At 51.6% G+C, this 26043-nt stretch overlaps 1 protein-coding gene across 1 annotated transcript; it reads right to left on the bottom strand.

Annotated features, from left to right (window-relative positions):
- Nucleotides 1–615: 615 nt before the first annotated feature.
- Nucleotides 616–15405, bottom strand: NCOA5 (nuclear receptor coactivator 5). Its single transcript, XM_035123074.2, has 8 exons — nt 15335–15405; nt 8697–8763; nt 6372–6605; nt 6151–6251; nt 5900–6026; nt 4767–4966; nt 3860–4186; nt 616–3713 (listed from the first exon to the last, which is right to left on the bottom strand). Exons 2-8 carry the CDS (start codon nt 8732–8734, stop codon nt 3112–3114), a joined length of 1629 nt encoding a protein of 542 aa, XP_034978965.2. The 5' UTR covers nt 8735–8763; nt 15335–15405; the 3' UTR covers nt 616–3111.
- Between the last annotated feature and the right edge of the window lie 10638 nt (nt 15406–26043).

A 26043-nucleotide genomic window follows, 5' to 3' on the forward strand; every position in this document is an offset into this window, starting at 1 on the left:
CAAGGCAGGGACTGACATACAGCTGCTGAAGACCTGGCATTCCAGCCTGGGGGCAGGATGGGGCGGAAGAGGCCTTTGCCGTTCTGCATTGGCATCCACAGGGAGGGACTGGCTCTCCTGGCTGGGGCAAATGCTGCTGTTCCCTTCCACCGGAGGAGAAATGGGCTGCCGTTGCCCACGGGGAATGTCACAGTGCCACAGGGATTGCTTCTGTTTCTCCTGCACGGAGCTGCTCTTGAGTGGGGTTCAGGCACTGCAACAAGCCTAGAGAGCATAGAATCATAGAGTTGGAAGAGACCACAAGGGCCATCCAGTCCAACCCCCTGCCAAGCAGGAAACGCCATCAAAGCATTCTTGACATATGCCTGTCAAGCCTCTGCTTAAAGACCTCCAAAGAAGGAGACTCCACCACACTCCTTGGTAGCAAATTCCACTGCCGAACAGCTCTTACTGTCAGGAAGTTCTTCCTAATGTTTAGGTGGAATCTTCTTTCTTGTAGTTTTAATCCATTGCTCCGTGTCCGCTTCTCTGGAGCAGCAGGAGCAGCCCAGACTCTGCTGATGCCAGGGGGCGGGGGGGGGGGGGAATCACACGCCCCAGCACTGAAAGGAGCTTTGACGATTATTGCCCAATGTTTAGAAAACCGTTTTAGCAAGCCATATAAATAAAAAAGCAGAATGAAAATCCTGGGCTGGGGGCTCTCGGTGCACGTTCTTCCCAAAGGACTTGATCTCAAGACGGCAGAGCTAACCTGAAGGGGCGCCTTTCTCCCCGCAAGACAAGCCTCCTTTGGGGAAGAGCCCGTTTCAGGCAGGGGGGTGGGGAGAGACACTAGGAGATTTCCAAGCAATGGGGCAGCCTCCCAACACAGAACCACCTGCCCACATATAGGAAGCTGCCCCTGTAGCAACAAGGCAGGGGACCAGCTTGTGTCCCTAGACCAGGGGTCCCCAAACTACAGCCTGGGGGCTGGATGCGGCCCGCGCGAGCCAATTGTGTGGCCCCCGCCGACCGCTCTTACTGGCGCATTGCGGTGCGGTTGTCCATCTCTGGGTCTGCACGGCGTCAGAAATAGCTTGTGCACATGTGTGAGCCAGAGGACGGGGGAACATGCTCCCATACGCATGCGCAGAAGCCATTTCCGGCGCCGCACCAGAAAAAGCATGTGTGCGTGCGTATGGGAGCGTGTTCCTCCGCCCTCCGGCCCACCACGCAATCGGCGCCGGAGGAACCAGCCCGAAGCCGGGTAAGTTTGGGGACCCCTGCCCTAGACGGTCCATGGAGAGGGTTGGGGCGGGGTGGGGACTTCTAGCCATCATGGCCACGCTCTGCCTATGATCAGAAGCCACAGAAGCAGAGGGCACCCTGGGGCTGGAATCCTGCTTGCTGGTTTCCCGTGTGGGTACCTGGCTGGCGACACGGCCAACGTTACAAAACTATCAATGCCACTAAATTCCAGCTGCTTTCTACTCAGTCTTCCCCAATAATTTATCAAGCCCTGACCTATGTCTTAAAGGTGCAAGATCCTTCAGTTAGCAGAACCATACGCTGCTAAGCATCACGGATTGCAAGTAAGGAATAGCATGTTTGAATATTCTCATATATAGCTAGCCTTTGGCATATAGAACACTTGGCAAGTCAGGGACACAATTGCTTTTTAAAATTATTATTCAGTTGTAGCGGAGCAATGGAGAAGTTTTTCCTACTGCTTGGGGATAGGCAATTTGTGGTAATATCACAAATTGTATGGTTTGTTTTTAAGTATACACCCAATCTTTTGCTTATTAGGGGCCACCCCACATTTTCGTCAAAAAAATTGCTTTGCACAGGTAACTCTACCATAGTCATTGGCATTTTCAAAAGCCGAGGGTCCGTGGCTTGGCTTTTGAAAAACAGGGGCTTCTCAGTAATTAACTAACTAATTAACTGGGAGCCCCTGATCTGGCTTGCATGCGCTGGAAGAAAGGCAGAAAGATTGAGGAAGGTTAATACGCCCAAGGGCATTTATGAAAACTTTAGACACACTCGTTAAATACATTAGGAACCTAGGAAGCGCTTGACATGGGATCTGGCCTTTAGCCCCGTGAGGGTGCTCTTGGTTCTACACAGATCTCCCTGGGGAGATGCTGCTGGCAAGGACCGAATCCAGGGCCTTTTGCCTTCAAGGCAGGTGTCTCGCCCCAGAGCGACGCTGGCCCTTCATGCAGAGTTCAGTCTTGGAGGTGGACGTGGGGAGCCTGAGCTCTGGCTCTTTTGTCATTCTTCCCCAGAGGGGGTTGGGGGGAGGGAGCCCTGACCTACGAGAAAACACCCCCTGAGCTGCACACCTTCCTCTGCGGCGCTTTGGGAAAAGAAGTGCGCTTCTCGCAATAAGCCCAAGACATCGGGGGCATGAGGATGGGTGCCCAACGCAGGCATGGCACATTCAGGGCCCCCGGCGGCATCAGGAACAGCCTGCAAAGACCCACAAGCATTTTCTTTTAATGCATATATGTGTGTATATATATATATTTTTAATTAAAAAGTGGCATCCTCCAGTTAACAATACAGAGGAATCTACATGACAAAACCATTCAAGAACAGAACATCTACAGCTTCAGAAATGGGGGGGGGGGGAGGAATAATCCCCGCAAGTAGGCCTCTCCGGCTGCAAAGGAACAGACACCCCGCTTCCAACGGAAATTCAAGTTTGTACAACATGAAATCAAGGGGGCAACAGGAACACCCAATAGAGAAAACATCCCTTTGCCCTTTTCTTCCAGGGGAGGCCTGGGGCTGCACAGCAGAGCCTGGGGCTGCATTTTTATGGCTGTTGCTGAAAAGAAGCAATTCGGGGGGGGGCTGGCTCATGAAGTCCACAGGCAGCTTCCCTCAACGGAGGGGGCTCCAGAGCAAAGAAGGAAGAGATCTCTCGTCTCCCTTGGACTCCACTCGCCTTAGCCCTTCTGGCTCTCCGCCTGCATCAGCCCCCTCCGGCCCAAGGAGGAGAGGGGGTGGCAGAGCTCCAGGGAGGGAGGGGGGCCTCCTGGAGGGTGGGCATGGGAAGGGGCATGCACAAAGGGGAGCCTTGGGGAGAGGAGGTGGGAGAGCGAGAGAGAGCTGCCCTTGGCCTCAGTAGTGCCGGTGGTAGGAGCCCAGCGGCTGCTGGGAGGAAGGGGCGGCCCGCGCCTGCCCCACAGTCTGGTTCACCAGGTGCGTGAGGGCCGGCCCGCTCTGGATCAGCGTGTCCAGGGCCTTCTGCACACTGGGGTTGTCAAAGTTGATCCCGGAAGACGGCGCCGGCCTGGAGGCGGAAGCATTGCTGGGGGCGGGCGGGCGGTTCTGGTAGAGCGGCTGCGAGGCCTGAGGAGCTGCGGCCCGAGGGCCTGCCCCCCTGACGGGACCCCCGTGGCTGGAAAACTGAGGGACCTGGGCCGGGGCCCGCTGCTGAGGCTGGCCCAATCCACTGCCGGTGGCGCTGGGCCGGTTCTGCGTGCTGGGCCCTGCGGAGAAGCCGGTGTTTGGGGAGGCTCCCAGGGCCGAGCTGCTGTTGGCCACAGCCGTGGCTGCCCCACTGTTGAAAAGGCTAAGGATCTTGGCCTGCAGCTCCTGCTGTGGGGTAGAGACCACGGGGGCCGAAGAGAGGGCCTGTGAGCTCTGGGTGCTGCTCAGGCCGGCCGAGGTGCCCAGAGAGGACCCGGAAGAGGCTCCGAGGGGTTGCCGGGCGTGCGAAGCTGTGGGGAAGGAAAGGCCGGGTTAAGTCTCTGGAGCCCCAACTGCCCCCCCCCCGGTGCTTCTGGGGGGCTCAAACACAGTAGCCCTGGTTCAAGCAGACGGGGGGGGGCAGGCGTCCCTCTCATCTCCCTGGCAAAGAACTTACCCAGATGGGGGGAGTCTGTGGTGGCTCTCAGCTGCCGCTCCTTGCGCTCCCTCAGGTAGTTGATGATCTTGTCCGTCTCCTCGGAGGTCAGGTAGCGGTTGTCGCACAGCAAGTTCAGGAGCGTCTGGATGCCCGGGGGGTGGCTCCCGCGGGACCCCTCCTCCCCCTGCTGGGGGCGCTCCCGCTCCTGCAGGATGGTTTCGTCGGCCATCTTGGCGGCCTGCCTGGCGATCTCCTCACGCTCCTTCTCCCGGATCTCCGTCTTGTAGCGCTCGTAGTTCCTTGCCACCAGCACCATGGCGTCCGCCTGTGGCATGTTCCTGTGCTCTGAGGTGGGGAAGGTCATGCGTGAGCAACACCCGTGGCGCCAGAGAAACAGCGGCAGGAGAAGCCCTCCTCCCGGCCGGGTCTCCCGAGAGCTGCTCTCCCTGCAGTCGGAAGCCTCCCCTGCCACTCGAGAGAACTCTGCCGTCTGCCTGCCTCTTGCAAAGGAAATTCCAAAGTTTCAATTCAATTTGAAACACATTTGTGCGAGAGACAGTGAAAAGAGACCCTGCTTTGAGGGGGGGGCTTTCCTTTTAATAATAGGCTCCCCTTCCTTGGGAGGTTTTAAAGCAGAGGTTGGAACACCATCTATCCAGGATACTTTAGCTAAGATTCCTACATGGCAGGGTTGGACTAGATGCCTCTTGGGGTCCCTTCCAACTCTACGGTTCTAGGATTCTTCTGAAAACACACACAGGTTCCAGCTCTCACAAGCCAGGAGACCCAAAGTAGACACCTTCGTAAGCCCCCTTTGTGGGAAGAAGCGGCCCCTCGCTTGCCACCCTTGTGCTCTCAGCCACCTGCCCAAGTGTCTCCTGGAAAAGCCCTGCCTGCAGCTGCAGCCACTCCCTGGCCCCCCTACCTTGCGGGGTGCCAAACATGATGTTGACAGTGCAGGAGTGGTGAATCTGGTGCTGCTGGGTGATGACAATGGCAAAGGCAGAGCCCCCTCTGCTGACGTCGTCCAGGGCTTGCTGCAAAGACATCTCCGAGTTGAGGAAAATCAGGTCCACCATCAAGCCCAGGTCGCGCACCTTGCGCCCCACGGACTCTGCATACTCCCTGCGCAAAACAGAAGACGCTGCACCTGAGCCTGAGCCTTGAACTGCCAGCGCCCCTCTCTGCTTCCTCATCATACGCCAGGTGGAGTACAGGCATTGGAGGAGTAAGGAATCTTCCAATTGTAGAGCAAACATGGCCGGCCAGGGGTTCAAATTTGGACCGCAAGGTCCTTTCCCCCAAACCACACCTGCCTACCCCACACTTGACATCCCGTGTGGCGTCAGGTGTGCTGGCAGGTAGGCACATGGCTGCCAAGGGGCCACTGGGAGCGTTGACGTGTTCTGCATTAGCAAGGGAAAGCAGGCTTTGGCTCTGCTACCCATCAGATGGATCAGCTGGGCAAGTGAGTGCTTGGCCGGGGGGGGGGGAGGAATTTGCTCACTCACACAGCCAACAACTGGAGAAGCAGCTTTTGGCTCAACTGCCCATCAGCCCATGCGCAGGAAAGCAGAAACCTCAAGTGCTCTTTGCAAGCTCAGAGTGGTGCTTTGAAGTCCCAGCACTCCATCACCCAATGTCATTGTGATGTCAGGTGATTGACAGTTGGGTGGCTCCGTCCACCCGTCACATGGGGCCCACAAGGTTAGAATCTGACAAGGATCTGGCCAGCAAAGCCAAAAGTGTTCCCAGCCCCCCAGGGTCACTCCATGCCCCCTCCTGTGTCCGCATCCACTGTAGGGAAGATCTACTTCATATCTGATGAAATGGCTCCCTTGCGTTCAGCATTTGTAGAGGCGGTTTGATTCTGTCAGAATCTGCTGGGTTCGTTTACTACTTGTAGAGCCTGCGCTTTGGCGTCTCGTTCTGCTTTTATGGTGTGTGCCTGCTTTGAGGGCGTCATGCCACGTGCCTAGAAACAGCCACACAACATGCAGGAGCAGCAACTGGGAGGGCCACGAGGGCCGTGCCTCCCCCCCCCCGACAAGCTCTTACTTGGTCTGCTTGTTGACCACAATCACTGAGCAGTCCACAGGCCGCTCCGAATCAATGCGCCGCTTGATGTCCTCAAAGAACTGGCGATACAGCTCTTCCCGGCGCCGCTCCTCCCGCTTCCTGCGCTCTGAGGGAAGAGACACCAGGATCAAGGCAAAGGGTCTCGCCCGGCCCCCTCCCCTTCCTGGCAGGACCGCCCACCCCGCTTCCCCCCAGCCTGCACCACAGGACAGGACGGATCCAATACCCACCTTCGGTGCTCAACTGGTCTCGGTAGCGGTCGTAGTACTGGTCATCCCTCCTCCGGTAATAGTCGTCCGGGCGCGAATAGCCGTCATAGCCCTCCTCTCTCCTGCAGAGCAGACATGGGGAGACATGTTCCGACTGCAGCAGCCAAACGCCACTCCCAACAGCACCCCCCACCCCTTGCACCCCCTTGTGCCACTCCAGGGGGCTCCCAGGTCATGCCTACCTGTAGGGAGGCTCCCTGTACTGGTCGTAGAGCGGCTCTCGGGTGTCCCGAGGGTCCCTTAGGTCTCTGGGGTCCCGGAAGTCTCTCGGCTCTCTGCCACTGTTGCGCACATCTCTCGCCCGCGCATCCCGGGAATCTCTGCCGTTCCGGCTCTCGTCCGCTTCTCTCGGAAGGCTGTGGCGGTTCGGAGAGCGGTCGCGTCGTCCATCTCTGTCTCCGTAGGGCAAGGCATCTCTGCAAGAAGCACCGGGGAAAGTTCTTTAGACAGCGGGAGTCGTCCCCAACTGCCAGGGCAAGGCCCCTCCTGGAACAAGAGTCTAGGAACACTGGAGAGGAACAGCAGACAGACAGCCCTGTCTAGGGAAGCTTTTAATGTTTGATGCTTTACTGTGTTTTTAATACTCTGTTGGAAGCCGCCCAGAGTGGCTGGGGAGGCCCAGCCAGATGGGTGGGGTATATGTAATAAATTTATTACTACTACTACTACTACTACTACTGCCCGCAGCCTGGCTTCACAAAGCAAAGGGATCCTGGCCCAGTTCTCACCCCAGCGCCCCACTTGCAGCTGGGCCCTCCTGCTTCCAAGACTGGCGGGGGACGCATGACCCAATACTCCTTCCCACAAGAAGATCCTCTCCTCACATACAACCCCCCCCCTTTCCAACACCTAGCTTTCTGTGTGCAGGGAAGAATTCCTATGAAGGCGGCTTCGCAGTGGTGCAGCCCAGATCGTTCTATCGCCCCAGGAACAACAGGGCCTTGGTCAATTCCCGCACAAGCCTATCAGCATCGAGCACTCCCTCAGCTTAATCTTCTAGATGGGCTTTCCCCCCCCCCCTCCCAACATCTTTGTGTTGGTCTGAAGTGAGCCTGCAATGACCATGGGCTCTACCACCACATCCACCGCTGGGCTGGGCTCGGCGCTTGTCAGGGGAGAAAGCTCCCTTGGGATTTGTTTCTAACCACAGAGGTGTAACAAGACCAGGAAACAAAAGAAGTGAGTGACGGCCGGTGGAGGTACAGCAGGAGGGGAGCTCTCAGGTTTCGGAAAAGAAGGGGGTCCCGGACAGCAGAGCAGCGCATCTTACGGAACAAACCTTGTGGACGGTAAGTAGGAGCACAGGCAGAATGCCTGGGAGAAGTTAAGGAAGTGGGACAGTCAGTCGGGAGGACGACTCGTCTGGAGCCAAGCGGAGCTCTTGAAGATGTGTACGCAATAAACCAGCACCCTTTGGACGCAGGGCCTTTACTCAGGGCCAACCAAGTTACCAAGAACTCAAGCACTGCGCAACGGTTCTTTATTTCAGTTCCCAAGCTTCGTTCTCCCCAGGCTGAGGGACGGCAGCATCGCTTCTCGTGTTATCTTCAGGCTTCATACGAGTGGCATTTGAAATGGATTTCAGCAAGCTCAGCTGAACTGCGCTCTTGACAGGGGAGCCCAAGAAATGCCACAGAGCCAGAAAGGGCACCTCCCTGGGGAGAAAGCCAGTACCCTCCTCCCACGTAGGTCTGCGAACGCCCTCGCCAGGCTCCAGAGGTACAGGCAGACCTCTGGTAGTGCCAGAGCTCAGGCAAGTTGTGGCCATGGGCCCCCTTCTCCACTCATCCCTTCCTCCCACCCACAGCAATGCCATGCCTGCCCCTCGCGTGCGCTCTGCCCACAGCGCTCAGAGCAAAGCAGTGCCCTGGTGCACGCCAGCGCGCTAGCATCAAGGGTGATGCTCCGGCTTCTGCTTGCGCCTTGGCCACTGGCACCCCAGCGATGTCCCGGCTCCTGAACTAGCAGAAGCGCCCGCCAGGTCTGGGGGTTGTGCACAGCTCCGTACTGATGCCAAGAGAAGTGCCCGTGCATGATGGGCACACAGTGACGCAGTGCCAAGAGAGGACAGGAAAATCCTCTTGCCAAGATGATGTTATCTGTGCCCCTCTCTTCGGGGGCAATGCCGATGCAACGGAAAAGCATGCCAGCATGGGGAGGGGGGAGGAAGCGCTCCCCGGCATGCAGCCTCTGCCCCTGGGCGCAAGGAATCTTGCTGCCCTCTCCTTCGTGGTACAGCCCGAAGGACGCTCTCGACTCCGAGGCGCTCGCCAGGGACGCCCTGGGGTCACACAGGCTGCAGCACTCCTTGCCCGCAACCCTGCCCCGAGCTTGGGAGGAGCCTGGCGGCAAAACGGTCTTGCCGCCTGGAAGGCTGCAACCAGGAAGAATCGCAGAATCCTTGTGGGATTCCCTTCCGAGGAGAAGCTCCACCGTCCGCGGAGGAAGGTGCATTTGTGCCCTGAGCCCAAAATCCTAGGGGAACTTGATGCTTCTCGGTACTTTACCTTCGTGCTGGGCTGGACCTTGAAGGAGCCTTATTCATATTTCTTCTTCCCGCTGCTTTATTAATATCTGAAAAGAATAATCAACCCGTCTGTTCAATGCTATGGAACAAAGAAAAGATCGTCAGCATATTGAAAAGAAAGCATCAAAGTTCAAAGGCGGCCAGAAGGTGCAAGGAAGACCACGCCACGAGGTGCTATCACGGAAACATCCTTTATTGCATCAGGAATACAGTACAGTGAAGTTGTCGACTGACGGCATCCTCCAATTGCAAGCTCCAGGAAGGAAGGAGCCAGCTTTTTGCTCCAACTGCCCCAGAGCCACAGGTTGGAAACAGGCCAAAGCCCAGGCAAACCACCCGCCCCCTGTTGCTGTGAAGCAAGCTGGGCTCCCAAAGCCATCATCACTCAGCACACAACTGCTCAGGAAGAAAGGGATCCGAAGGGACGGGAGGGTGCTGGAGCTACGCCACAAGGCCAATGCAGGTGCTGGAAATGAAGGCGGGGGGCAGAGAACACACACATCTCCAGACCAGACTACTGGGCTGCAACATGATAATGCCCAGGGCTGTCAACCAGACCTGAATCAAGTTACACATGCATAAAGCAATGTTCTGAAAAGAGGGAAACCTTTTCATTCTTTTTTCTTTTAGACGATGCACCCAGAAGTCACAGCAAGCACCATCTCAGGAGAAACCAAGAGAGGCCCAACCCGAGAGAGGGAGGTCCGACCGTACAGGCTTCCCTCTCACCTGGGGCTGGAGCATCTCAGAAGTCAGAGCGCGCGGAAAAGGAGATGGGCAGGAGAGGCTGCGGGTCCACAGGGTCAAAAGCCACCTTCTTCCAACACACATTCCCTCCCCCCCCCAAAAAAAAGTTGGGTGGGAGAAAGAAAACAGCCCTGGAGCAGGTGCAGTTTGTTTACCCCCCCCCCCAAAAAAAAACACACACACACACGTTGGGAAACGGGGAAATGCTTTAGCCCATTTCTTTGATGAGTTGGGTATAAAAGTGTGGCTATCAACGCGTTCTGTATTTTTAACCACTGAAAGGTACAATTAAAAAACACATCCGAACTTGATAGTTTTATAGTTTTATTTAGATTAGCTAGAGTGAGATATCAGTGTTATAATCCTGCATGCCAAGATTCTCTAAAAAACTTCTAAAAAAGAACTGGGGGAAAATCAGATACATATTACAGCCAACAATCCCTACAATTTTTTCTATCACTTGCATAGCACCATCGAAGAAAACATAGGAAATATTTAGAATAAAATATTTGGAGGTGCAACCCTTTCAACAGCTTACCAGCTCCCTGTAAAATGTCCATTTCCCCAAAGCCTAAGAAGAACCAGCCCTCCTGTAATGCTTTTCTGCAGCAAAAGGAAAACGTAACCCTGAAGATACGGCAACTTTCCTTTTTGTGGGGAGTGGGGGAAGGAAGCCCAGGCATCCAGTCACCCCTTTCTCCCACTCATTCACAAGTAGATATTTTCCTATGGAAATGGCTGTCCCTTCAGAATAATGGCCTTTTTAAACCTCGCATTAGATGGTAATAGCAGAGGGTTGGTGCTATTTCCACACAGCCAAGTCTAGCCCTTAAATTTAGTAATGTCTGAATGTGCCGTGCATTTGCCGGTCAGACCAAAAGCCTTGCTTTGGAAAGAGTCCCTTTGCCCCTTTTCTTACATGCCCCTCAGGCTGCGAGTGCCTCCAAGTTTGCCTACTTGCCTTTTCTGCTTTACATAATCGGTGGAAGAGATCCTGTGCTTTGGGGTCCCATGTCATCCTAATGTGTTTACTGCCGCAGTTCACTCTCGGGTCTGAAAAGAAAGTGATGGATCGGGCCCCGAGGCAAGACGATGGCAATATCCGATTAAGAACCACCCCTGTGGAGGCGCTACTCCTCAGTGGGCCCTTTAACACACCGCTCTAACCCTGTGTACTGCGCATTCAACGTACCACCAGGCTGCCTCCTGTCCCATCATGAGATCTCTCTTAAACATCTCAAGCATCCACATTTGTACGCTGACCCTCAATCAACTGTATCTTCTCACCTCTTTCCTGCTCATTATGTCGAACGGCATAAATTGAAACCCTGAAATTTGCTTGCAAAAACTCTTTGAAACCCTCCTTGGCATCTTCTCTTTCACTCTTCCATTTTTACTGAGTGGCTGAAGAACCTATTGCCTTCTGGGAAGCGTGTACAAATCTGGAACTACATAGGATCCAATGCACTGGGCTGCAGCCTTTCCGCTGGCGGACGTTTTGTTCTTCCATGCAACCTGCTTTGCTCCACAGCCAGGCCGAGCTCGCTACTCCCCTCCTTTCCTTCCACCTCTGGAGCTGTTGGGAGGATTCTGGCAGCAATCCAGCCTCCAGGTCAAACTGCATGTTTGCCAGTCATCACACGGCAGCCGTTTCCGCTCCATCAACACTCTCGCCTGGCTCTCGCCCAACTCGAGTGGCACAAGGTGTCCAGGGACTTCTTCAAGGGCTCTTCAAAGGACCCCCCCCAACATGCCTCACATGCCTCAGCTTACCTGTGAGGACTGGCACTGAAGATCTGAAAACTGCCTTTTCCATGGGGAATCCATGCAGGATTTGAAAAACAAAGTCCACGATAGGGCAGCAGCTTAGGCTGAACACTGGGGGGGCTCGGTGTAATATACTGGCACAAAGTTTAAACACTGCTGGGGTGGATTTGGGGGGGGGGACTGAAGACAGACACCCAGAGAGAGCTGAACAGCCAAAAGATGACAAAGGCAGAGCCAAAAACACTCTTGGAGGTCAAGGTCCACAGCATCTTTTATTGAGTAGCACGCCAGAGAGACAAAGCCCCCCTGCCCCGCCCCGCCTGCCCTCTTTCGTACCCACGCAAGATGACAGGCTGCCTCCCATCTGAAATCAAAGGCAGGCAGCTTATGAGAAGAGTGTTTCTTCTGCTCCTGAAGGGCTGCAGACGCATCAAAATGTTCTGTGTCAAAAGCCGTGCTACTTACTTGTCTACAGTGATTTCAGCTTGTGAGGGGATCCGAGTCTGGCTCTAGCCTTCCAGAGGTGGGGGTCCAAGAGATGGCAAAGGGCTTCCCTCCCCCAGTGCAGAAAAATTGGACATGGGGGAGAAAGAGTAGGTACGCTGGCAATGTTGGCTTTTTTCAGAATGTTTATGTTCCTAGTTAATGTTGAAAATGATGAAACCCAAATGCACATTTCAATAGAGTAGTTCTTTAGGTAAGCAAACAAGAAACTCAACAGTATTAGCCCAAAGCAGCTCCTGAATTCTGTAGACACAACGTTTTCCACAACAAATTACAGCTCCCAGTTCAGTGGGTATAGTGAGGACTATGACAAAATACAATGCTATTCCTAATAAAGCCCCATGAGGGCAGCCCAACATCCCATTTTTCTGCTGGCCCTTAATATTTACAACTTATTGCCTACATTCCGGGGATGTTCATCTTGACCTTCTTCCTACAGAAATGTGATTTGGTGTCCCTGCACAATAGTGAGGTCTAGATATGATTTGTGCAAAGAACTGACACACCCTTCCTTCTGTTCACCACAGTGCAGCTCAGCATTTCCACTTGCAACTTTTAACAGTTTAGCCAAGTCACAGATTCTTGGCTTGCCTTCTCTGCCGCCTCCTGCCAACAGGTAATAACGGACTATGCATCCTCTGGGACAAAGCATTCTCGGGGCCGCCCATTTTTGCCAAATCTCTTCATCGAGTTTGCAAAATGTCTGCATACAGGCTACAACTGAGACTGCAACAAGGCATGATGACAGAGATATGGAAAATGGAATGCCAAGGAATGCTCAGCTCCCAGCAGTTCTGACTTGGCTCACGGGATGCTATTTGCATATGCTGAAAGACAAGATTTAGTCAAACCTCCCCATTGTCACATTTAGTTGGGTCCAGAATTGTGAACGAAGAAAGTAACACAACTTGGGAATTCCTTATCCAAAGCAGAACTTTGCCAGGGGAGCCCAGCAACCAGCAAAACGCACACAGAGCTTGAGAAATTAGCAGAACTATTTGTCAACCTTGCATCCTGGTCCTTCTCTTTTGAAAAAGTCTAACACTAACATCTCTAGTTTTTTCTAGGACTTTTAATTCCAAAATTGCTACAGCATGAATTTGTTATTGAAGGGTGTTTTTTTTTGGTTTTTTAAAAATCCAACCAGTTCATCTAATTGGAAAGTGTGATTAATATTTCATTTCTGTAAAACCACGTAACTTTGCAAGCTAGGCCTGAAGCAATTTGCGCCTTTTTTACCTCAGCAGCAAAGGAAGCAGACATAAGGGAGGACCTTCCTCAGCTAACAAAAAATCACAGGCCAAACTTCCTGATGGATGGGGATTTCAAAAGGCTTCAAGATTCTCCAGAGCTACATGGAGCATCATGTCAGGGGACCAGAGACCTTTCCATCACAAATAATGGAAAGTGTTTCACTAGGGTAGAAAAGGGGATCCTAGCACTGTAGAGTTAGGAGGGACCTCAAGGGTCATCTAGTCAAACCCACTGCAATGCAGGAATCACAGCTAAAGAACAACAACCTCAGAGGTCTCACGTCACGATCAAAGGAAGTAATGGCACTAGTCTAATAAATAAATAAATTGTTCAGTAGCACCTTAGAGACCGACTAAGTTTGTTCTGGGTATAAGCTTTCGTGTGTATACACACTTCTTCAGATACACTGAAACGGAAGTCACCAGAACCTTATATATAGTGGGAGGGTGGGGAGGGGATTGACTCAATGACAAAAAATAGCTTTCCCATGTGTAATGAGACGCTCTATTCAGACCAGGTCTCTCCATACTTTTCAGTTTAGTAATAATTCAGCAATTTCTCTTTCAAGTCTATTTCTGATATTCTTGTGTAATAAGACAGCTGCTTTGAGATCCTGTATTTCTGCATATGGCAGAAAAAACAATAGTTTTTATTTCGACTGTGTCAGATCAACACGGCTACCTACCTGAATCTAGCACTATTCTATTTTGCCTTGGTCACACCTGGAGTCCTGTGTCCAGTTCTGGGCACCCCAGTTTAAGAGGACTAGGGACAAGGTGGGATGCTCAAGGGTCTGCAACCAAACCTTGTGAGGAATGGTTGAGGGAATTGGGTAAGTTTAGCCTGGAGGAGAAATCTCTGAAGGGTTGTCTCCTGGAGGATGCAGCAAGCTTGCTTTCTGCTTCTCCAGAGGGGAGGACCTGAAGCAACAGACTCCAACTGCAAGGAAGGCGATTCCAACTAAACACCAGGAAGAACTTCCTGAGGATAAGTGCCCTTCTATGGTGGAAGGGGCTCCCTGGGAAGGCAGTGGACTCTCCTTCACTGGAGGCTCTTAAGCAGAGAGGTGGGACGGCTGTCTGCATTTGCCAGGGATCTGGCCACTGGGAGAACCCAATGCTGGACTAGGCAAGTTGCAGGAAAGGACATTCCGACTATAGGCATGTGGGAGAAAATTCTGACTGAAAGAGCTGCTGTACAGTGGAATGGACTCCCTGGGGAGGTGGTGGACTCTCCTTCCTTGGAGGGTTTTGAGCAGAAGCTGGATGGCCATCTGTCCTGGATGCTTGAGCTGAGATTCTTGCACTGCAGGGGGTTGGACTAGAGGACCCTTGGGGGTCTCTCCCAACTCAATAATTATATTATTCTTTAGTCCCAATTCCTTTTCATTTGCATTTTTACATACAGTTCAAAAAAAAAGTAAAGAAGGAAAAGAGAAAAATGAAAATGAAACCACGACAATCCAAGGGCTCAACACAGAACACCCTAAGGCAGGCACCCCCCAAATTCGGCCCTCCAGATGTTTTGGGACTACAACTCCCATCATCTCTGAACACTGGTCCTGTTAGCTAGGGATGATGGGAGTTGTAGTCCCAAAACATCTGGAAGGCCAAGTTTGGGGATCCCTGCCCTAAGGGCTTCCATTCCTCTCCTTCTCTGGTATCTTTCCTTTTCCCTCTCTCCCGCATATTCCAAGTTCTACTCTCCATCTCCTACTTCGTCTTATGCTGCTGAATTTATTCAAGTCCTGCTAATCAGTTCGCTTGTTTATACTGTACGGATATTTAAAACATTTCACAGTCTTTGATCGCCTTGTTCCCTTATAGTGCCAGCGCCGAAGAGACCCATTCCTCCTGGGTCGGCACCCATCCTGTTCTCCCGTTCTCGTGCCAGCAAAGTTCGAGCTGCCGATTCCCGCATCGCACGGGACCAGGCTGGATGACCTCGGGGTGCAATCGCTCTCTCCACTTCCACGTGACCGTCTTGGCGCCTCCCACCTCCTCTCGCCCCCCCCCCACCAGAATAAAAGTCCGGCTCCGCAAAACCGCGCAGCCGCAGAAGCGACCCCACCTTCCCCTCCCCCGTCGCGAGAAGAGGGCGGGGCCCACGGGATGCGCGTGCAAGAGAAAGAGAGACAGAGAGAGAGAGACGGAGAGAGGCGCGCGCCCCCTCGGCCCCCTCCCCCCGCTTCCTTCCCGCGACGGATTGCGCACGCGCACAAGCGGCGGGCCTGCGGGGGTTGCCGAGGCAACGGGGCCCCCCCAGGACGACGAGGCGAAAAGGGCGGGTGGCTCCGGGCCGGGACATTGGGGGGAGGAGGTCGGGGTCGCCGCCTGCGCCACTCACCGGATTCTCCGCGGCGGCCGCGACGATGGCGAGCGGGCGAAGCGAGCGTGGCGCACGGCCTCTGATACTCTCCTCACAGCGCACGCGCGGAGCAGGGCGGGGCCACGCCAGACGCGAGCACGCAGAGCACGGCGGGAAGGGCGGGCCTCTCGCGGCGAGCGACCCAATGGGAGCGCAGGTCCCGCCTTTCCCCCCGGCCCTCCAGCCAGTGGCGTTCTCCGCCTCTTGCCCCGTCCCGGCTCTGCCGCAGCGGCTTCGCTTGTCCTGCAGGGGGCGCGCGAGCCGCGCTGCTCCCTTCCGCGGCCCGTCCGAGGGTCGGGGGCCGCATGGGAGCCCTTCGCGGGCCGCCCTCCTCCTGCTGCCTTCAATTTCTTTATGGGGTGTAGTGTAATTTCCTGATTTAATCTGATTTTTCCTTTTGAAAAATGCTGCCTGTCCTTTTTTCCCCCAGGGCTGGGAGCTCGTTTCTTGACACAGCGTGTGTTTCCAGGCCATACCAGGGCTAGAGATTTAGTAGTAGTAGTAGTAATAATAATAATAATAATATTTATCTATCTATCAGCTCAGCCACTCTGAGCGGCTTCCAGCAAAATATTAAAATACAATAATTCATCAAATATTAGAGACCAACTAAGTTTGTTCTGGGTATAAGCTTTTGTGTGCCTGCACACTTCTTCAGATAAGTCTTCTTCTTTCTTTGGCGATCACTTGTAGCCGAGTCTTAACAGTGAGTCCAGTCCGTAAGTGACTGTGGAGGCCAATTCTGGATCCACACATTGCTTGTGGGGACATTGTTTTCCGGGTGGGAGTTGATCCTGGTGAGGGTTTGCCAAGCATGCCTTCCTCTTAGCACGTTTCTCCCTTGCGTCCTGAGTTCGAGTGTCTTCAAAGCCCATGACACCTTTGGTAAAGGCTGTTCTCTAGTTGGAGCGCTTGCAGGCCAGTGTTTCCCAGTTGTTCGTGTTTATACTACATTTTTAAAGATTTGCCTTGAGACAGTCTTTAAACCTCTTTTGTTTTACACTTTCCATTTTTAAGTTTGGAATAGAGTAGTTGCTTTGGAAGATGATAATTAGGCATCCGCACAACATGACCAGTCCATCAATACCCCCCCCCCTCTGACTATACATAAGGGTCTGGGGACTTCTGTTTCAGTGTATCTGAAGAAGTGTGCATGCACACAAAAGCTCAAACCTATGACAAACTTAGTTGGTCTCTAAGGTCTCAGGGGACCCAGTAGTGCTGTGGTTAAACCACTGAGCCTAGGGCTTGCTGATCAGAAGGTCAGCGGTTCGAATCCCTGTGACAGGGTGAGCTCCAGTTGCTTGGTCCCAGCTCCTGCCAACCTAGCAGTTCGAAAGCACGTCAAAATGCAAGTAGATAAATAGGTACCGCTCCAGAGGGAAGGTAAACGGCGTTTCCGTGCGCTGCTCTGGTTCGCCAGAAGCGGCTTTGTCATGCTGGCCACATGACCTGGAAGCTATACGCCAGCTCCCTCGGCCAATAATGAGAGATGAGCGCGCAACCCCAGAGTCAGTCACAACTGGACCTAATGGTCAGGGTCCCTTTACCTTTTAAAGTGCTACTGGAAGGATTTTTGTTTGTTTGTTTCGACTACATCAGACCAACTCGGCTACCTACCTGCAACAGTCCTACGAAGTTGATGTTGAAGAATCATTGCTTCGACATTGGTGATCTTTGCTTCTTCCAGTACACTGATATTAGTTTACCTGTTTTCCCAAGTGATGTGTCAAATTTTTCAGAGACACCGTTGTTGGAATCTTTCAAGGAGTTGGAGATGGCATTTATAAGTGGTCCATGTTTCACAAGCATATAGCAAGGTTGGTAGTACAATAGCTTTGTAAACAAGGTAAGGTAACTGCCTAAGTAGGAGAAGTTTTCAACATTTTCCAATGTTACACCATTGAGTTGGATTTGTGGCCCTGCAGAAAGGGGTTATTTTGTACTTGTTGGTGCAGCACTTTGGTTTTTTGGATGTTGAGTGATAGGCCAAGCTTTTCGTAAGCTTCTGCAAATATATTTAGGATGGTTTGGAGGTCATCCTCTGAGCGTGCGCACACTACGTTGTCATCAGCATACTGAAGCTCTATGACGGAAGTAACCTTACTACTGAAGCTCTATGATGGTAACCTTACTCTTTGCTTTCAGCCTGCTCAGATCGAAGAGCTTTCCATCTGTTCGATATATGATTTCTACTCCGGTGGGGAGTTTCCTGTCGACAAAGTGTAGGATCAGGGCAATGAAAATAAGAGATGGGGCAATAACACAACCCTGTTTAACACCTGATCCCACTGTGAATGGTTCACTTTGAGAGCCATTGTTATCTGCGATTGTTGCTGTTATATTATCATGGAGGAGCCAAATGATGTTCACAAATTTATCTGGGCAGTCAATTTTCAGAAGGACAGTCCACAGGGCATTACGATTTACAGTGTCGAAAGCCTTAGTCAGGTCAATAAATGCCATATACAGGGGTTGGTTTTGCTCTCTGCATTTTTCTTGAAGCTGTCAAGCAGCAATAATAATAGTAAGAAGAAGAAGAAGAAGAAGAAGTATCTGAGGAAGTATCAGAGGGTATCTGAAGAAGTGTGCACGCTTGTACCCAGAACAAACTTAGTTGGTCTCTAAGGTGCTACTGGACATTTTCTTTCTTTATTTCGACTGTGTCAGACCTACAGGGCTACCTACCTGAATCTAGAATCATCAAATATTAAAAGCTTCCCTAAACAGATGCTTGGGCTGCAGTTTCTGCATGCCCGGGGGTTGGACTAGATGTCCCTTGGGGGTCCCTTCCAACCCTACTATTCTGGGATGCTCTTCTGCAAGCTGCCCTGGGGCGGAAGCGCCAAAGTGTGAGGTTTTGGGGGGAACGGGGGATCCCCCCCACCTTGCGACTGCTCTGCCTGTGAGTCATCTTGAACGTCTTCTGAGGAAAGGGCTGGGGGTATAGATAGACCTCCCCCTGGCTAGAGAGGTGCAGGTGGCCCCTTGGGCCCAGATTGGCCTAGGGAGGGGGTTTCCTGGAGGGGGTGATGGGGGTTGGGGACGCAGCAAAACCTCCAGCCCCAGAGCTGCCATGGAGGGCGGGTGAGGCAGTGTGGCCTAATGGTTGGAGTGCTGGGCAGTTGAGTCCCCACTCAGAAACAAAGCTCACTGGGGGTGGGCTTTGGGGGCCAGTCACTGCCTCTGAGCCTCACCTCCCCCCCCCATGGGGAGGGACAACTGCAAATGTCCACCTTGAGCTCCTTGGAGGAAGGATGGACTACAAATGCCAGGAAGGGAATAAAATAAATGTTGGGCTGCTCTGGGTAGGCAGTTCTCAAACAGTTCAACCTTGGTTTGCAAACTATTTTCAGAACATGCTCCATTTTGAATGTGACGTTTCCAATTTGAGTGTTACTCTGAGGTCTGTCTGTTTTTGCTATTTATTTTGTGTTTTTGTGGCTCTTTTTTGTTCTGTCTTTGTGCCTGTGTGGAACCCAGTTCAGTTACTGATGGTTTGATTGTGAGACTGCAATCCATTGATTATTGCTTTCATTTTATGGATCAAGGGTCTTGTTAGATAGTAAAATTCATGTTAAATTACTGTTTTAGGGATTGATTTTAAAAGTCTGGAATGGATTAATCCATTTTGCATTACTTTCTATGGGAAAGCGTGCCTTGGTTTTGGAACGCTTTGGTTTTGGAACGGACTTCCAGGACAGACTAAGTTTGGGAACCAAGGGACCACTGTACATATAAATATCTTTTCCCCACGCCCAAAGGAAATGACCAATGGCAGATGTGAGGTGGGGGGCTGAGGATGACAGGGGTGGCCACCTGCCAGGGATTATTTCCATGGGATTCCAGAATTGGCAAGGGGTGGACCAGATGCCCCTCGGGTCCCTTCCAAATTCTGGGACTCTGTCTTCTTGTGGCACCAGCAAGTTCCAAGAAAGACCAATACTTTGCTGAAGCCGCAAAGAGGAACTCTGATTTTCATTTGTGACAATCTTAGGGGTGGGTTTTTATGTTTTGGGAAATTACTAAGCTACATGGACTGGGAAGACCTTTAGAACCGGGGGGGGGGGGGACTTTTGTCTGGGAAGCACCAAGAAAGAAGAAAAAAGCCAGGAGGGATTCCCAGGGTGAGCCCCCTTCTGTCTTGCAAACAGCAACCCGTTGGATTTAAGAAGTGTTTCTGTTACTGTTTGGGGAAATTATGATGTGCTTTGATTTCCCTTCCGTATTTTTAGTGACAGGTAGGTAGCCGTGTTGGTCTGCCGTAGTTGAAACAAAATTAAAAAATGCCTTCCAGTAGCACCTTAGAGACCAACTAAGTTTGTCATTGGTATGAGCTTTCGTGCATCTGAAGAAGTGTGCATGCACACGAAAGCTCATACCAATGACAAGCTTAGTTGGTCTCTAAGGTGCTACTGGAAAGTCTGTTCATTTATCACAGGGGGGTGCTAAGGGCCACATTCCTCCCTTGGCAACTTTCTGAGGGCCGCATCCATGGGGGGCAGGGCCAGAGACAAAAATGGGTGGGGCAGAAAATGCAAATTTCTGCCTTTGCTCAGTAATAATAATAATAATAATAATAATAATAATAATAATAATAAAGACTGCACAGGAAAGACTGTCATGTAGGTACTTTTGCCCTTTGGTTGTCACCCAGTGTTTTTGTAGGAAAGAGGCCAGTGGTTGGACTTTGGAAAAGTAGCGCTGTTGACTTAACTGTTGTTGTTGTTTAGTCGTTTAGTCGTGTCTGACTCTTCGTGACCCCATGGACCAGAGCACGCCAGGCACTCCTGTCTTCCACTGCCTCCCGCAGTTTGGTCAAACTCATGTTCGTAGCTTCGAGAACACTGTCCAACCATCTCATCCTCTGTCATCCCCTTCTCCTAGTGCCCACCATCTTTCCCAACATCAAGGTCTTTTCCAAGGATTCTTCTCTTCTCATGAGGTGGCCAAAGTATTGGAGCCTCAGCTTCAGGATCTGTCCTTCCAGTGAGCACTCAGGGCTGATTTCCTTCAGGATGGAGAGGTTTGATCTTCTTGCAGTCCATGGGCCTCTCAAGAGTCTCCTCCAGCACCATAATTCAAAAGCATCAATTCTTCGGCGATCAGCCTTCTTTATGGTCCAGCTCTCACTTCCATACATCACTACTGGGAAAACCATAGCTTTAACTATACGGACCTTTGTCGGCAAGGTGATGTCTCTGCTTTTTAAGATGCTGTCTAGGTTTGTCATTGCTTTTCTCCCAAGAAGCAGGCGTCTTTTAATTTCGTGACTGCTGTCACCATCTGCAATGATCATGGAGCCCCTTCTATTTGCCAGGAGGTGATGTTGACTTGACTATCCGATAGTAATTATCCAGATTATCCCACAGGTTTTCTCCATCTGGCCTGGGAAGGTTAATGTTTTGAAAGGGTTCATATACAGAAGCTGAATGCTTGGAGTGGGCCCTCAGCTCCAGCACTTTCCAGCTCAAGTCGGCAAGAGCGGACGCCCTGGCAAGGGGAGAACCCTCTCTTTGTCTTCCATGCAGGCAAGCAAGAGGCATTGCCAGAGTTCAAGGCCACAGCCCAGGCGGGCAGGAACCTGGCAAGGCAGGGGCACAGAGGGGGGTGGCCTGGGGAGAAGGCGACCTTTGCCACTGCTGCTGCCCCCCCCCAGTTCTGAGGCAGCCCACACAAAACATAAGACTCCGAAGAGCTACTGCTGGATCAGGTCAAGGAAGACCCCCCACAACTTGCTTTATTTACTGCAGCTTTTGTTCCTGCCTTTTCTCCAAGGAACTCAAGGTGGCAAGGACATGGTTGTCCCCCAACCCTGCGAGGTAGGCTAGGCTGGGAGAGGCGGCCGCGATCGCCCACTGAGCTTCATGGCCAAGCTGGGATTTGAACCCTGGTCCATCACTTTAACTTTACACAACGGCTGGCTCCCTAACTTAAATTCCTCCCCATTTCCTGGGCCTCTGCCTCCTACCCCCTGGCAGGCTGCCAGGAAGGAGGAAGGTAGCAGCCTTTTCTGCTGAGCAGGGTGGGGGCACGTGGTTGTTGCCCTTCCTTGCTGGAGCCACATCATGGGAAGGGGTGTCTCTCGGAGCGAGGGGGAACTGTCAAGCTCCCTTGTTATTTTGGCTAGGGGGTGCTGGATGATGTTCATGCATTCTGGTTATATTTACAACACTAAAACGATGCTTTTGGAATGTCCTGTTATTTGCTATGTTTTTACGAAGTTGCCTTTTGCAGTGTCTGGTTTTGAAACTCAGCTCTGGATACGACTTTTTGTGTGGAAAAGCAGCGTGCACATGAAACGAAGGCATGCTTTCACCTGAAGAACCGCAGGCCAGGCCTCCCTCCTCCTCCTCGCTGCCAGGCCAGCAGGAAAATGGGGTCCCCACCCCACGAGCTCCGCTGTCTGGCGTGGGGCAGTCCGGGGTTCCTCAGCTCTCACGGAGGGCTACATCTATCATTGCTCAGCCCAGCTCACTCAGCTCAAAAGAGGCAGCTGGAAATTCCTGCCTGGGGCTGGGTCTCGGCTGGCTTCCTGTCCCCCTGCATGATGGTCTGGTTTCCCTTCCTCAGAAGCTTCTCAGGGCAAATCCAGAGCTGCGTCACCCAAGCCCTGGGGGAAAAGAGCCACACAGCTTCTGTGGGGAAAGGCCAAGGGGGGTGCTCGGGCCCTCCTGCAGGGGAAGAACAGCCAGGCCCTTCGCAGTGGCGTAGCAAGGTCAGGTGGTACCCGGTGCGGAAAATTTCTTGTCACATTGAAATCATTCAAAGAAGGAAATATAAGATACTTACAGTTGCAAGTGTTATTTTCTGGTTTATTTACTTAACATTGTGAGCATTAGCCCTTAAAACCTGTTTTTCACGATGGGAATTTCTTATGAATGGATTTTTATTTTGTTGTTGTTTAGTTGTTTAGTCGTGTCCGACTCTTCGTGACCCCATGGACCAGAGCACGCCAGGCACTCCTGTCTTGCACTGCCTCCGCAGTTTGGTCCAACTCATGTTTGTAGCTTCGAGAACACTGTCCAACCATCTCGTCCTCTGTCGTCCCCTAGATTTTATTTTATTTTTTGCTTAATTTCGCTAGTTTGCAGCCTACTGTTGATGTGGACTGCAGGTAGCTGAGTTGCTGTGTGAGTACAACTGCAAAAAACAAGCACCAGTGCAGATATACCTCCACTCTTAAAGAGTTACGGTACCTAAAATACAAGAAGAGCCAGTGGTGGAGGAAGGAGGTGGGGGTGCAGTACGCCCTGGGTGTCATCACTAAGGGGGGTGACAATGACAAAAAATAGGGTTTTTTTCAAAATAAATAAATAAATAGGGCTCACAAAACACCCGGGGCAGACCACACCCACCACACCCCCTTCCTACACCTCTGCCTTCAGATGTCTTCTAAAAGTAAGATAGTTGCTTATTTCCTTGACATCTGATGGGAGGGTGTTCCACAGGGTGGGCGCCACCACCGAGAAGGCCCTCTGCCTGGCTCCCTGTAACCTCGCTTCTCGCAGGGAGGGAACCGCCAGAAGACCCTCGGCGCTGGACCTCAGTGTCCGGGCTGAATGATGGGGTTGGAGATGCTCCTTCAGGTATACTGGGCCGTTCACGGGGCAGTGCCGGATTAAACCCTGTGGAGGCCCCTTGGCAGTCAAAATCCGGGCAGGGGGCAGGCCTTGTGTGCACGCTGGAATCACATTGAACTAAGAAAGCTTGATTGTCGTTTTCTTTCAAGATCAAATCAATATTATTTTGATCCATTGTCGCGGGACCCTGAAAAAGTGTGAGGCCGGTGCCTGTTCTGCCTATTTGGTAATCCAGCCCCTTTGGCTGCAGGAGAGAGAGAAAAAGGAAGTTGAGGGACACCTCCTGCTGCGCTGTAGCTGTTCCCCACAATGAAATGGAAATCTCAACAATTTTCAGGCACTTTTTCTAATTTTTTTTAAATAAACTTTATTAAACAAGAAAATACCTTAAAATACACACAAAACAAACATACCGTACAAACATTCTATAAGGGGGTGTATGTGAAAGAACATATAGAATGAAAATCAAGAATTTTTACAGAGTTTCTGGTTAATATTTTCCTTTATCTTAGTTTAAACTATTTATAATACTTCCTTCTATCACAAGACTCATTCGATATCTGCCAGGAAACCTTTAGTATCACAGCACCCTTTGAGATATTCCTTAATTCTTTTCCATTCCTTATGAACATCTTGTGCTGAGTTTCCTCTCACTGTCCCAGTTCTCCTTGCTAGCTGTAAATACTCTTATTATAAATTTAGTTTGCCATTCGATCTTTTCCAATTTCTTGCTACTAGAATCCTTGCGGCAGTTGTTAATTGACAGGCACTTTTGGATGCTCAGCAGCCCTGTGTGGTTACAACAACCCTGTAAAATAGGCCAGTGCTATGCGCTCCCCAAATTGCAGCTAAATCCCTCGCAGATTGGCATCCACCCTCTGCTTAAAAGCCTCCAAGGAAGGAGAGTCCACCAATGTCCTAGAAAGTTCTTCCTAATGTTTAGTCCGAATCTCCTCTCCTGCCCACCCCCCTGGAGCAGCAGAATCATAGAATCATAGAGTTGGAAGAGACCACAAAGGGCCATCCAGTCCAACCCCCTGCCAAGCAGGAAACGCCATCAAAGCATTCTTGACATATGCCTGTCAAGCCTCTGCTTAAAGACCTCCAAAGAAGGAGACTCCACCACACTTCTTGGCAGCAAATTCCACTGTCGAATAGCTCTTACTGTCAGGAAGTTCTTCCTAATGTTTAGGTGGAATCTTCTTTCTTGTAGTTTGAATCCATTGCTCCGTGTCCGCTTCTCTGGAGCAGCAGAAAACAACCTTTCTCCCTCCTCTATATGACATCCTTTTATATATTTGAACATGGCTATCATATCACCCCTTAAACTTCTGCTTCTCTGGAGCAGCAGAAAACAACCTTTCTCCCTCCTCTATATGGCATCCTTTTATATATTTGAACATGGCTATCATATCACCCCTTAACCTTCTCTTCTCCAGGCTAAACAAGCTTGCTCCCTCTAGCAGCCCTCAGGTATTGGAAGATGGCTCCTCTCAGTCTCTCCTCTCAGTCTCCTCTTCTGCAGGCTAAACAAACCCAGCTGCCTCAACCGTTCCTCATCAGGCTTGGTTTCCGGACCCTTCATCACCCTGGTCGCCCTCCTCTGCTCACCTTCCAGCTGCTCAATATCCTCCTCCTTCAACTAGCCTGCACTGACTGCCAGCAGATCTCCAGGGTTTCAGATGGGGGGGGGGACATTCCCAGCCCCCCCCCCGGGAGATGCAGCCCAGGACAGAAGACCTGCATGCCAAGCAGATGGTCCAATCCTGCGCTATGGAGACACCTAGCCTGCCTCGAAGGATGTGGGGAAGGTCTCCCTTTGGAAACGGGGCTGCAGGCAGAACAGCAGGTGCCTCTGAATTCCGACAGAGGAGCATCACCTCTCAGGAGGGGCCAGGTCCAGGTGGGGGGGGGGTTGCCACGGTGACAAGGACCTGCCCTCCTTTGTGACATCTCTTGCTTCTCCCTTAAAAGCCACAGACTTGCAAGCAGCCATTGTGGGTTAGTAGTGAGGCGAGTTGAGTAGTAGAGAGAGGAGTTGGTGGTGGTTGGAGACAATCAGGACAGGTGTTCATTTATTTTGATTTTGATTTATTTTAGTTTAGTCGTGTCCGACTCTTCGTGACCCCATGGACCATTCATTTGATTTTATTTCTTTTTGATTTGATTTATTATTTGACTTTTTTATTTCAACACTTTTATTTTACTTTTTGGGACCCAGGTGGTGCTGTGGTTAAACCACTGAGCCTAGGGCTTGCTGATCAGAAGGTTGGCGGTTTGAATCCCTGTGACGGGGTGAGCTCCCGTTGCTTGGTCCCAGCTCCTGCCAACCTAGCAGTTCGAAAGCACATCAAAATGCAAGTAGATAAATAGGAACCGCTACAGTGGGAAGGTAAACGACTTTTCCATGTGCTGCTCTGGTTCGCCAGAAGCGGCTTTGTCATGCTGGCCACATGACCTGGAAGCTGTACACCGGCTCCCTCGGCCAGTAAAGTGAGATGAGCGCCGCAACCCTAGAGTTGTCCATGACTGGACCTAATGGTCAGGGGTCCCTTTACCTTTATTTTACTTTTTATTTTATTGTTCTTTATTTTACATTTTTATTTTGTGCACATTTGGTATATATTTTGTGCATAGAGGAGTAGTTAGGGGTAAGTGTAGGGGTTGGGGTGAGAGTTAGGCTTGGGTGGGCATTTTAGATAGTTACCCAGCTTAGAGAGGAGGGTGGGAATTTTTCGTGAACAAAATATGCAGACTGTAAGTAGGATTCCTTCCCTTTCTCTTGGTCCTCTGGGGGTGGGGGGTGAGTCCTGGGGTCCCCTGCACAGTCTTGGGCTCTCTGGAAATAGACCCAGCCAATCTTCTCCAGAGAGCTCAGCCCCTCCATACTCTTTCCCTGCCTTCTCCTTTTTCTCTCCCCTCTCATCATTTGCATTTACTAGGAGCTCAAGGTGGCCTTCATGGTTCTCCCTGCCACCAATTGTTATCTTCACAGCAGCCCTGCCAAGTAGGCTAGGCTGGCCCAAGGTCCACCAGGGAGCTTCATGGCTGAGTGGGGATTTGAACCCTGCTCTCCCAGATCCCCCTACTCCAGCCCTCCAACCG

Source organism: Zootoca vivipara, chromosome 7 (assembly GCF_963506605.1).
Source record: "Zootoca vivipara chromosome 7, rZooViv1.1, whole genome shotgun sequence".
Lineage (NCBI taxonomy): Eukaryota > Metazoa > Chordata > Lepidosauria > Squamata > Lacertidae > Zootoca > Zootoca vivipara.